This window comes from Chelonoidis abingdonii, chromosome 6 (assembly GCF_003597395.2).
Source record: "Chelonoidis abingdonii isolate Lonesome George chromosome 6, CheloAbing_2.0, whole genome shotgun sequence".
NCBI lineage: Eukaryota > Metazoa > Chordata > Testudines > Testudinidae > Chelonoidis > Chelonoidis abingdonii.
The window spans coordinates 138,181,165-138,193,758 of NC_133774.1; the positions used below are offsets into that span (position 1 = coordinate 138,181,165).

The window sequence follows — 12,594 nt, forward strand, 5'->3', positions numbered from 1 at the left end:
CCAGCTTACTAAGGCACATGGGGTTCAAGCTGTGGGGCAGTTTCATATCAGTGTAGACTTATGGGCTGCAGACCCGGTTCTAGCACACTCCTATCTCACAGAGTCGTAGAGCCCGGGCTCCAGCCTGAGTCCAGAAATCTACACTGTAATGAAACAGCCCCACAGCCAGAGTCAGCTGGCACAGGCCAGCTGCAGGTACTTAACTGTCTTTTAGACATACCCAAAGACAGCTACCCTTCAAGACTGCTCCAGTAACATCACTGCACATTTGTCAGCAAAAGCACTGTTTTCCTATTAACTTCCTCATGTATGTTTATTCAAAGTAAGGCCAAGCACAAATCTATATTTCAACACTGTTTTCCTCTAGTGTGAATTGATTAATAACATGCACAATTCATTGTAATCAGAAGGTTTATAAGGGAAAGGCTCTGCCACAAGAGACTACAGTTTTAATTAACAGTATTTATCATGAAACTGTTTTCCAGCTTATGAATTCTTACCAACTAATGTGAATGGAGCAGTGTTCTTTAATCTCATCTGGCAGTTCACCTGTCGTCCCATTTTCCTTTTTGAACTTCTCTGGCAAGCTACCAGTTGAGCAATTCGCACAGTCTCAGCGCAAGCAACACCATGGCAAGTGATCTGCTCAGGGGGGAGAAAATGGGCATAGGGAAATAATCAGGTCCAAACTTCTCTGTACTCCATGAAAGAAGTTACACAATATTTCTTATATTTACTTAATTCTATTATCTTTAAATTGTAGAAGTTCAACATTTATAGAAAAACAGTGAGCTGTTCGTACTTTTGATGCCCAAGATATTTACTAGATCTCACACTCTCCCAGGAACTGCCTCTCCTTCCATGACCTGGATTAGGAACTCTGACAAACCAGCAAACCACTGCTGGGAGACCCCAGGGTCAGGTTGCTGCAGACAGGACGTGCTGGAAAGGCTCTACAGGGTCCTACACTACAGGATCTCCTACCAAAGGAGACTAGGATAAGTCCAACTAAATGTTGCCAAGTTTATGAAATGCAGCAAAGTTCTCTCTTTGCAAACAAACTAATGACTAGAACATGGAAAAAGTTCTGAAATGGTATGCTTCTCCATGCAGACATTATCCTACTAGTCTGTAAAACATCTACCCCAATTCAGGTATGTGAAATAGCAAATAAGTAGAACCAAAACCTACCACGAAGACAGAAATTGCTGTATATGTTTTTTTAGAAGTGTGTGTGCGTGTCTCTCTCAGAGACACGCGCACACACACAAAGTTTGAGAAATAATGAGACACAGACTCATTCAGTCAATGAGGCTGCTGTCTTCCAACTGGGGCTGTCATTTCAGGAATACTTACTTTAAAAGGCCCAGTTTATCACTGTCACAGTTAAGGGTAACTGCACCTGTATGTCCCCTTCTGGGGTTCATCAAAAGCACCTACTCATGGCTGCTGGATCCTCAGCTGTCACTTCTCTTGGGCAGAGACCCATCTCTCCCCATCTTGACATGGGCTTTTCCAGGCTGCACAGTTCCCGCCCTACATTGAGATACCCCAGCAAGCCAGACTGCCTAAACAGGTGAGTAGCTGCACCTGGCCTCCTCTCCAAAGGCTTATGAATGGTGTAACTGCCAGCAGTTACCTCATAGCTCTTTCTAAGTGAGCACATTGATTCTTAAGGTGAAAACATTCTAAAGAAAACATTAAAAACAATCAGTAAGTCAAAGTCCTTCCAGAAAGGATCGACTCCTCTGTCTCCCTGGATAGAAGGTCCTGTCCACTTGCTGGATCAGAAAGAAGGCCCTAAATCAGTTTAAACTCAGGCTATTTACCCAAAAGTTCTCTTTATCTGCTGGTCTCTGGAAAAGCCAGTCAGAACCAGTATATGTGAACTTCTCCAGGTGGTGGCACGCCACTGAAAGTGTTAGAACCTAAGTGAATTTGCCCAATCACATCACACTGTTCTTAGTTTCTGGACAGCTGTGGTCTTCCTCCCCCACACAGTCCCTGACCCACAATACCTAAGCTTAATAAAGTAAGATATCCTAAAGATATTGCAGGAAATTGCCATATTTGTCACAACCACCATATTATCTAAACACACTCAGAACGAGACTAAGCCATAAAGGTAAAAGGATTACAACACTGGTGCTCCCACTATTGCTAGCACTTCTGGGAAACATTGTTGCTAGACTAAGAGCATGAGATCTCCTAAAATCTTCAGCATAAAGCTAGAGACCCACAAGCTTTACAATGAATTCCAAAGCCAGTTTAACAAGCAACTTGAGAAAAGCCACTAACTGTATAATTTGAACCTTTTCTTACCTCACCCATTTTATTAATTTCTATTCTGACAACTCCTGGAACAGTCTTCAAGTATTCTTCCAGTGTAGAATGTCCTAGCTGTTTGAAAGGGATCCAATCCCCAGTCAAGGATTTGTACTCCCCCTGCAGTCGTGGCAAGGGTATTCCATTTTTATTGGACTGGAGAACAGCTCGAAGCATCTTTGCAACTAGGTCAGATTCCGGCATCTTTATCTGTAACCAAAAATAAGCATTTATACGATGAATATTTCATGGATTCTTGCTCTCCTTGCCCACTAATTCACATATGTCATATGCTAACATGAGTGAAGAAAAAAGACCACCAGGAAACCCTGACTTTGGAGACTAAAACATTTGTTAAACGACTAAACAGAAGCAAAACCAAATACTAGCATGTTCTGGCTTCCACATAACAGACTGGTGAAGGAACAGCAATGCAAAATAACCAAAGAAACAAAATGGATATGTTTAGACTACAGAACAAGAACGTATGAACACCATTGGTGGATCAGCTCAGGAGTCATGCCATAAGCGAGTTATGCAGGTCATCCCAGACAAATACCAATAAAACCTTACATCATCATGGCTTTAATTTACGCCATACACTTTGGAAAAATAATATTTTTGGAGGACAAAATGTTTTAAAAGCATATTGTAATATTTTGTATGATTCCCAGAAAAAAGTGTGTTAAAACTGAGTTATGTTTGAAAGTAGATATCAGTAATTTAAGGTAAAATACATTACAGGGGTGAAATAATCCAAAACCAAGCATTTATTAACACAGGAAATTCAGAATTAAGGGTAAATGTAAAAAATTCAAACATGTTAAGATACGGACAGTTAGGGCACCCAGGGCAGCCTTATCTTTGTATTGACCCCATACAATAACCATAGGATTATGATTAAGGCATTATAATGTTTGTGATCCCAATCTGGATTAATCTACTGTTTCTTTAAAAATAAATCTATTTCTCTTCCCCACTCCTCATAGTGTCACTATGGTGCAGAAAGGCACAGTTAAGCCTGTTCTGGTGCCCTATCAACATAAGTTTGCCCCGTTCATGTGATTTGAAGCTGCTGAGCAGCCTTGTGTTGATTAGGAAGGCATCATACAAAGCCAATATTCCAACCACACTCCAAAAAAAAGGGGGCATCCAGGCAGTGCCTCGCTTCATCTCTGACACAGGTGATGAGACAGTCTCTGCAAACAAAAGCACCCAAATAGTACAGATACTAATGCCAAGCAGTAAATGCTGATAGGCAGCGGAGCACACTGCAACACAAGTGTTGATCCACTGAGAACACCAATACTAAGGCAGGGCCCTGAAGGGCTGCCAAAATAACTTACTCCTCAACAGGTGTATAGCTAAAAGATGCTAAAGTACCAAGAACATTAGAGTGGAACCAGACACCAAAGCACAAGACACAGATATAGACAGATGCAGCTGAGCATCAAACAAGCCACATCAAGAAAGGTATGCTAAATGGTGTGGACCGAACTGAAAGGAAGAGACGTATTAAAAAAGGATCCCCAATGACTTTGGAGCAATTGAGAGAGAAGAGCCGGAGCAATGACTGGCAGAGGCACAGCTACTGCAGGACTTCTTTGCTGTACATAGTCAAAAGAAAGCTTCTGACCAGTTTAAGGCAGCAATTAAGCTGAGTGTCACGTAACCACAGCCAGTGGGCCAACCTCCATCCTGTTCCCACTGCTGTTGGGGGCCAAAACTCTTTACAAATTGCGCAGTTCTGCCAATCTCCAGCCCAGGAGTGAAAATCCTAGCTCATGGTATCTTTTAAAGCAGCAATATTACCGGGGAAGATATGATGTACTCAATTGATAACAACTCTTATCAAAATAAAAATATAGGTAGCTAGTTTTGCCACACAAGCTCATGTTTCTACGTTAAACCTCAACCTGCAAGTACATAATGCTATCCAATATACCATTTCATACTGCACCTCAAATTTAGTGGGCTAAATGGACAGACTCCCTATTATGCTAACTTTTAATCCTGCTCCTAGCAATAAAAGTCTCTCTCTCAGGGCTTGTCTACATTACTGCGCAGGGTTGATCTAAGATACACAACAACTTCAGCTATATGAATAGCGTAGCTGAAGTTGATGTACTTAGATCACTCACCACGGTGTCTTTATTGCAGGAACTCGACAGCTGACGCTCTCTTGTTGACACTGCTTGTGCTTCTTGTTCTGGTGGAGTACCGGAGTCGACAGGAGAGCGCTCAGTCATTGATTTATCGCATCTAGTATAGATGCGATAAATCAACCCCCGCTGGATCAATTGCTGCCCACCGATCTGGCAGGTAGTGTAGACAAGCCCTCAGAAGTAATCTCACAGGCAACACTGTGCTCCAGAAGAACTGATTAGGGTATACATTTAAGAGCTTAACAATGGAATGCTCACAAAAATGAAGTGGGCAACGTAGCTAATCATCAGTTTGTAACTACTGTCCAACCCATTCTCTTTTCAAACTTGTTGGTGAATGTACTCTTCAGAAAAAACTATTTGCCATGTTTCAAAGTACCAAGGGAAAAGAACTGTGGTTTATTTCGCTCTTTCCCCACCCCAAAAAAAGAAGAGTATTTATCCTCACAGAACTCAAGCCAACTGAATGGATTCTCCACAAAAAAAACCAAAACCACACACACACAAACAATATCACTTCTAGGAAGAGACTAATAATTAGTACGTTTCAGATAAAAAAGTGTCTCTTGTAAAGATGCACATGTGGAACCAGAGATGAATGGAAACTTCTGAAGCTAACCATCCAAGATTTATCCCATAAACAAGAATTTAATGTCCTGATGTTTTTGAAAACTTATTCAGATTTAAGGTTTTCTGCTCCCCAGCTGTTTCCCATTCTGTTCATATACAGCTGAATAAAGCAGCACATTCCTAGCATGCAGCACTGTAAGTAAAATGGATTTCTCATGCATTGAGATGTTCAGCTACAAAGTTGTTCATCTCCTCAAAAGAAGCTTGTTACCCACACATGATCTAAGAAATTTAAAAGGTGCAGAAGCAACTACAGCAGCTCTACTTGTCAGACTTTAGACTGAAGCCTGGTCAACATTACCATTTTAGGTTGAATTTAGCAGCGTTACCTTGATTTAACCCTGCATCCATCCACACGACGAAGCCCTTTTTTCCCCCGACTTCAAGGGTTCTTTAAATCTATTTCTTTACTCCACCTCCGATGAGGGGATTAGCGCTGAAATCGGCCTTGCGGGTCAAATTTGGGGTAGTGGGGATGCAATTAGATGGTATTGGCCTCCAGGAGCTATCCCAGAGTGCTCCACTGCGACCACTCTGGACAGCGCTCTCAACTCAGATGCACTGGCCAGGTAAACAGGAAAAGGCCCACAAACTTTTGAATTTAATGTCCTGTTTGGCCAGCATGGCACGCTGATCGGCACAGGGGACCATACAGAGCTCATCAGCATGATGTGCACATTGCCCGGCCCATAGTTTGTGAGAAGTCTATGACCAGGTCTATGTCCTCATCACTCTTGTCACCACGCTGCCGTTGCCTCCTTGCCTGGTTTTGCTTTTGGAACTTCTGGTTCTGGGTTGAAAAAAAGGCATGAAACAATTGTCTGCCCTTGCTCTGTTGGAGAGAGTGGCGACTGATGGCATGGCTTAGAGGGAATTAAAATCAACAAAAGGGGTGACTTTGCATCAAGGAGAAACAAACAACTGTCACACAGAATGGCCCCCTCAAGGATTGAACTCAAAACCCTAGGTTTAGCAGGCCATTGATTTCACAAAACAAATCAAGTCAATTTCTTGTTTTCATCCACTCCATCTATCTTTTCCATCTTAGGCTGGCAGCAGATGGTGCAGTATGACTGCAAGTCATCGTCATCTCCTGGGTGCTCAGCAGAAAATGGGAATGACCTGGCTGAGTCACTCATGTCTGCCCAGGCACCTCTGACCGATCTCATCGAGGTCGGCTAAAAGAGCACCCAGAAGTGCAATGATGATGGCTACCAATCGTAAGCACTGTCTGCTGCCAAAAGGCAATGAGCTCCTGCTGTGCAGCAATGCAGTACCACATCTACCAGCACCCAGGAGATATATGGTGACGGTGAGCTGAGCAGGCTCCATGTTTGCCATGGTATGGCGTCTGCATAGGTAACCCAGCAAAAAAGGCACAAAACCATTGTCTGTCGTTGCTTTCATGGAGGGAGGGAGAGGAGGGCCTGACAACATGTACCCAGAACCACTTGTGACACTGTTTTTGCCCCCTCAGGCATTGGGATCTCAACCTAGAATTCCAATGGGCAGTGGAGACTGCAGGAACTGTGGGATAGCTATCCACAGCTCAACGCTCCGGAAGTCGATGCAAGCCTTGGTACTGTGGACGCAGTCCGACAACTTAATGCACTTAGAGCATTTTATGTGGGGACACAATCGACTGTATAAAAAAAATGATTTCTAAATAACTTCTATAAATTTAACCTAATTTCGTAGTGTAGACATACCTTAAGAGTCTACACTACAGTCTACCTGTGGCTGGTTCATGACAGCTGACTTGAGCTCCAAGAGCTGTTTAATTGAGATGAAGATGTTTGGAGAGGCAGCCCCAGAGTTCAGGCTCTAGCCTGAGTGTCTACAGGGCAATTAAACAACCCCTTAGCCTGAACCCCAGGAACCCAAGCCAGCTGACACCGGCTAGCCACGTAGACACACACTGAGAACTTGTCCTCCCCTTTCCATACTCCATCTTTACACTGCCTGTGCCGAAGATAAAAGGGAAACTTAGACACACCTTGTTTGGTGAGCTCCAATTTAAGAACCCCCGAGATGTTTATATGAAGACCAAACTTATCAAGCACTTCAACTGCCTGGGCTGCATTTCATGAGTTTTTCCTCAGAGTACACCTCTACCTTGATATAACGTGACCCGATACAACAAATTCTGATAAAACGCAGTAAAGCAGTATTCCAGGGGTGGGACTGCACATTCTGGCGGATCAGAGCAAGTTCGATATAATGCAGTTTCACCTATAATGCGGTAAGATTTTTTGGCTCCTGAGGACAGCATTATATCGAGGTAGAGGTGTACTTGTAGTCTAAGTGGTCTGTCAGACTCAGACATCTGACTAGGGCTCACCTAGTTCACAAACAAAATGACTGAACATAGCAATCTCAATTGTAATCTATTTTTTGGAACTGCAGCTCAGGATAAGATAATTAAATAGATCCATACTAAAACAGATAACTGGTTATATAAATCAAAACTTGTGATTACCACAATTTGACGTAGTCCTTAACACTCAGCTCACACAGCCACACAAACAGAAGAGTTCAGTATTTTATGACTAGGGCTCTGTTTGTGTCACGGAAGTCATGGATTCAGTAACTTCCCACAATATCCATGACTTCTGCAGTAGCCGGTGCGGATGACCCTAAGGCAGCCCAAACAACTGGCTCCAGGGCCAGCTGCTCAGGTGGCCCCATGGACAGCCATACTGGCCACTGCTGGAGCACCAATGCAGCCAGTGGTGGGCCCTAGGGCCAGCTGCACCAGCCACCACTCAGACAAGCCCGCAGCAGCTGTCCCTGGGGACTGACTGGGTGTGGTAGTCCCTGGGGTGGCCCCAGGCAGCTGGAGCCACTGACCTGTGATCCCCCACACACATCCTAGCAGCACCTCCGCCCCCAGCCTCAGCTCCATCCCCTCAAGATTTAGTCGGGGGCATTTATAATCTAAGTCATAGACAGGTCACAGACAGTGAATTTTTGTTTATTGTTCATGACCCATCCATGACTTTTTCTAAAATACCCTGTGACTAAATTGTGCCTTATTTATGACAATCACATTTCCACTGAAGTCAAGGGTAGTAAGATTTTCAATAGAATGGTAACAGGCTTTAAACCAGCGGAGGGCAAACTACGGCCTGTAGGCCAGATCCAGCCTGTAAAGGCTTTCAATCCAGCCTGCGGGATTGCCAGCCCCGTGGCGCAGTGGGGCTAAGGCAGTCCCTCTGCCTGCTTCAGCCCCGCACTACTCCCAGACGCGGCTGGCACCACATCCCTGCAGCCCCTGGAGAAGGAGAAGTCAGATGATTTTGTGCACTGCCCTCACCTGCAGGCACTACCCCCCTCAGCTCCCACTGGCCAGGAACAGGAAACCGCAGCCAGTGGGAGCTTTGGGGGTGGTACCCATGGGAGACAGCAGTGCACAGCAGAGCTGCCTGCCCCACCCTAACCCCAGGAGCCACTTCCGCACATGTCGGCCACTTCCAGGAGCAATGTGGGGCCAGGGCAGGCAGGGAGTCTGCCTTAGCCCCGCTGCATCCCACTGCCAGCCAAGCCAGAGCCCACACCCCGAACTCCTCCTGCAATCTGCACGCCAACTCCATCCTGATTCCTCTAGCCCCCTGCCTTACCCCAACCCAACCCCCCTCCTACAGCCCAACTCTTTGCCTTGAGCCCCTTCCTGCACACCACACCCCCTCCCCTCCCCCCCACCACACTGCTTCCTGCACCCCAAACCCCCTGCCCCAGTCCTACATTCAACTTCCCAACTCAGATGTGGCCCACAGACCAAAAAGTTTGCCCATCCCTGCTTTAAACACTACAGGTCTAGAAAACAGTGTGTGAATATATTCATTTACATTATCACATCTGATGATTTATGACACAGGTAGCTCATTTTACAGTAACATGCATTTTATTACTGTAAGATGTAACAAAGATGTAAGAATTTCTTTTTGTACAATAGCTATATTTAGAAAGCTATTTGTTTAATTCAGGTACATGCAATTATTTTGCTCAGAATTAAGCCACTGCTATCAAAATGTGCTTATGTACTACTGTGATGGTGCTAGAGAAACCCAGAGATGTGATCACTACTGTGGGCAAATTGGCGAGGAGATAGAACCAGGGTCCTAACCCTCACTTCCCCTACACATATTACAGATGCACAAAATTAACTCACAGAGCTACATGGAAGGATCCTTGGGAGATGTATAGGCTTACACTTTTTTTTTTTTTTAGTTTGTGTATTGAAAGCTAAACTTCTGTATGGGAAAAAAAGCAGGTATTAAAGATATATGCAGTTTTGGGAGAAAGCCATGGGATGAATAGGTACTGTTGATTTAGACTTTTCAGCTATGACTGTTTTGTTACATAGGCAAAATTAAGATTGTTTGGATGTTTCTTACTGAGAATTTTTCTGTTTAGTGATGTGTGTGCATGAACTGATTGTCAAGGTAAGTCACAATTGTTTATGGATTTTCACTTTGTAATTTCCAAACTTTTAAACGTATGGAGTTTGTCTTCAGCCTAAGGACAAGTTTAATGATGCTCCTGAATTGCATTTAGCAGCCTTAACTGAATAGTTATGCTATTTCGTGTCTGTGGTTCTGTTTTTATAAAATATTAAATAGATAATCAACAAAAGGGGTAAGAGAAAAAACAGGATTTTGGGGGAAAGGTTGGGATCTTGCGATTCTTCCCCCTCGCCACTCCACAGCTGAATTAGTTATTTTTCTTCTGTTTTTAGTTCATATTTCAACAGACTAAACTTCCAAATTTCAACCAGATTTATCATTTTTAATTATATTAAAACTGTAGTTAAAACCAACAGAACCCTATATAAATTATATCATATGTGGCATTTGTTATCTGCTGTTTTATCCAATAAATCCAGATGGCAAATGTTACAACACAAATAGAAAATTACTCCCAATGTTAACTTGGGAAGAGAATCACACAATGCATCACATTAATAAAGTTTGAATTTAGCCTTATTTTGGATTATTCCAAAATAACTTCAGGAATTTGTTAGAGGAATAAATAAGAATCATAAAAAAGTATTTACAGCCGTCATCTAATTATGTAACTCAGATTTGCTTGACATTCTCATACAATTTATTCTGTACTCGATAACAGCTGTAATTTTAGGGAGGACACCATAATATTCATACAAATGTGTGTTCATTTGTGCACATTCTAAGAATGGAGCCACAATGGCACCTCAAAAAAAAAATATAATAGATGTCATTTTGTAGTTCCTGCTCATGTCATTCAAGCATTTTTCCAACGTCATTGTACCATTTAAAACAGATTTGTTAATCATTAGGCTTTTAAGAACAACAGAATGGCTGTACTGGGTCAGATCAATGGTCCATCTAGCCCAGTATCCTGTCTACTGACAATGGCCAATGTCAGGTGTCCCAGAGGGAGTGAACCTAACAGGTAATGATCAAGTGATCTCTCTCCTGCCATCCATCTCCACCTTCTGACAAACAGAGTCTAGGGACACCATTCCTAAACCTATCCTGGCTAATAGCATTAATGGACTGAACTCATAACATTTATCCAGTCTCTTTTAAGGCTGTTATAGTACTAGCATTCACATCCTCTCAGGTAAGGAGTTCCACAAGTTCACTGTGCACTATGTGAAGAAGAACTTCCTTTTATTTGTTTTAAACCTGCTGCTCATTAATTTATTTGGTGCTCCTAGTTCTGATATTATGGGAATGAATAAAGAAACATTTTCCTTATCTAACTCTTCCTCACCCACTCACTCATGATTTATATACGCCCTCTACCATAGCCCCCCTTAGTGCTCCCTTTTTCGCAAGCCGAAGCAGTCGAACCTCTTTAAATATCCCCATTAAATAATGGGACCTGTCCAGCCCAATACATATGTGTGTGCCCTTCTCTGAACCCTTATTCTAGTGCACCGCATACCTATTGCTTGAGATGTGATAGTCACCCATCTTTCTGTATGCAGCATACAAGATGTAGAGCGACTATCGATTAAAATAGAAGGGCAGTAAATATATCGCCGTCTCTTCATCTATCCACTTTTTAAATGTTCCTAAAATCCTTTTGCTTCATGACCGCCTTTCGCCACACTGCAGTGATTTTCAAGAGAAATTGTCCATGATGTCATAGATGCTTTTTCCTGATTTGTAGCTAAATTAGCCCCAATCCATATTGTATGTAAGTTGGTGGTGATTTTTCCAATGTCATTACTTTACTTATCCATCAAGAATATTCATTTGCCTTTGTTGCCCAATCCTTAGTTTTGTGAGATCTTTTTGAAGTTCTTCACAATCTGCTTTGGTCTTAACTATCTTGAGCAGTTTAGTATCATCTGAAAACTTTGCCACCTCACTTTTTACCCCTTTCTCCAGGTCATTTATGACTAAGTTGAATAGGATTGGTCCTAGGACAGACCCTTAGGGAACACCACTAGTTATCTCTCTCCATTCTGAGAATTTACCATTTATTCCTACCCTTTGTTCCCTGTCTTTTAACCAGTTCTCAGTTCATGAAAAGGTCCTTCCCTTTTATCCCATGACAACTTAATTTATGTAAGAACCTTTGGTAAAGGACCTTGTCAAAGGTCTTCTGGAAATCTTGTCCACATGTTTGTTGATCCCTTCTAAGAACTCTAATAAATTAGTAAGACACGATTTCCCTTTACAGAAACCATGTTGACTTCTGCCCAACAATTTATGTTCTTCTAGGTGTCTGATAATTTTATTCTTTACTATTGTTTCAACTATGTGCCCAGTACTGACGTAAGACTTTGTAGTTGACCTGTCCGTAGTTCTACTAAGAGTAGTTAGTGGTGTCACTGAAGCCAAGAGCACAGTAGAATTGGAAAGAAAAAAAAAAAAATCAGACATATATGGATAAGACCTCCTCTAACTGCTGCTTGGGAAGCATAAGATGCTGCAACAGGTAAAAGATGCAAAAGATCTTTTTAGGGAGGCCTCAGTGTTGCCATCAAGAGAGTTCTTCAAGGTTTAATCTTCATAAATGTATCTTCTGGTTATCCTGGAGACGTATACGCTTGAATTCTCTATGATCACCTCAGAGTCTGATGATCAGCAGAGATGGAGCATCCACATGGACCTACTTGGGCCTGTATTTTGGCCAATCACTGTCAATCATTTCTTGGAAGCCAGGATGTCCAGGCCTCACGTGAGACGTGCTATGAAATGTACTAGAAGGAGTCCTAGGTAACAGTGGGCTCTTTTCTTGCATTTTTAGCATCTGTGCTGTTCTGGAGTTGAACATTACTGGGGCTTACCTTCAGAATAAGGGACAGGGGTAAAAAAAGGGAAGAGTAAAAGTGGCTGTTAGAAAGTAGGAACATATCTAAAACTTTCACAGAGAGGGGGCTCAAGGCAGAGAACTGGGGTGCATGGTGCAGGAGAGTCTGGCCCCACGCTGCTCCTGGAAGTGGTTCCTGGGGGCAGGTGGGTGGGGCAGACAGCTC

General features: G+C 42.9%; 2 protein-coding genes across 8 annotated transcripts in view; one reads left to right on the forward strand and one right to left on the reverse strand.

Annotated features, from left to right (window-relative positions):
• The window catches only part of TSTD2 (thiosulfate sulfurtransferase like domain containing 2), a 575,835-nt gene that overhangs the window by 304,408 nt on the left and 258,833 nt on the right, over nucleotides 1-12,594 (forward strand). The gene's annotated exons all lie outside the window — the stretch shown is intronic.
• The window catches only part of TDRD7 (tudor domain containing 7), a 139,737-nt gene that overhangs the window by 122,279 nt on the left and 4,864 nt on the right, over nucleotides 1-12,594 (reverse strand). For all 7 annotated transcript variants that reach the window (XM_032772598.2, XM_075067445.1, XM_075067446.1 and 4 more), the window contains exons 2-3: nucleotides 2,323-2,535; nucleotides 501-642 (exon numbers count right to left, since the gene is read on the reverse strand). In XM_032772598.2, the coding sequence (XP_032628489.1) occupies nucleotides 501-642; nucleotides 2,323-2,535 (355 nt within the window). The remainder of the gene's footprint in view (nucleotides 1-500; nucleotides 643-2,322; nucleotides 2,536-12,594) is intronic.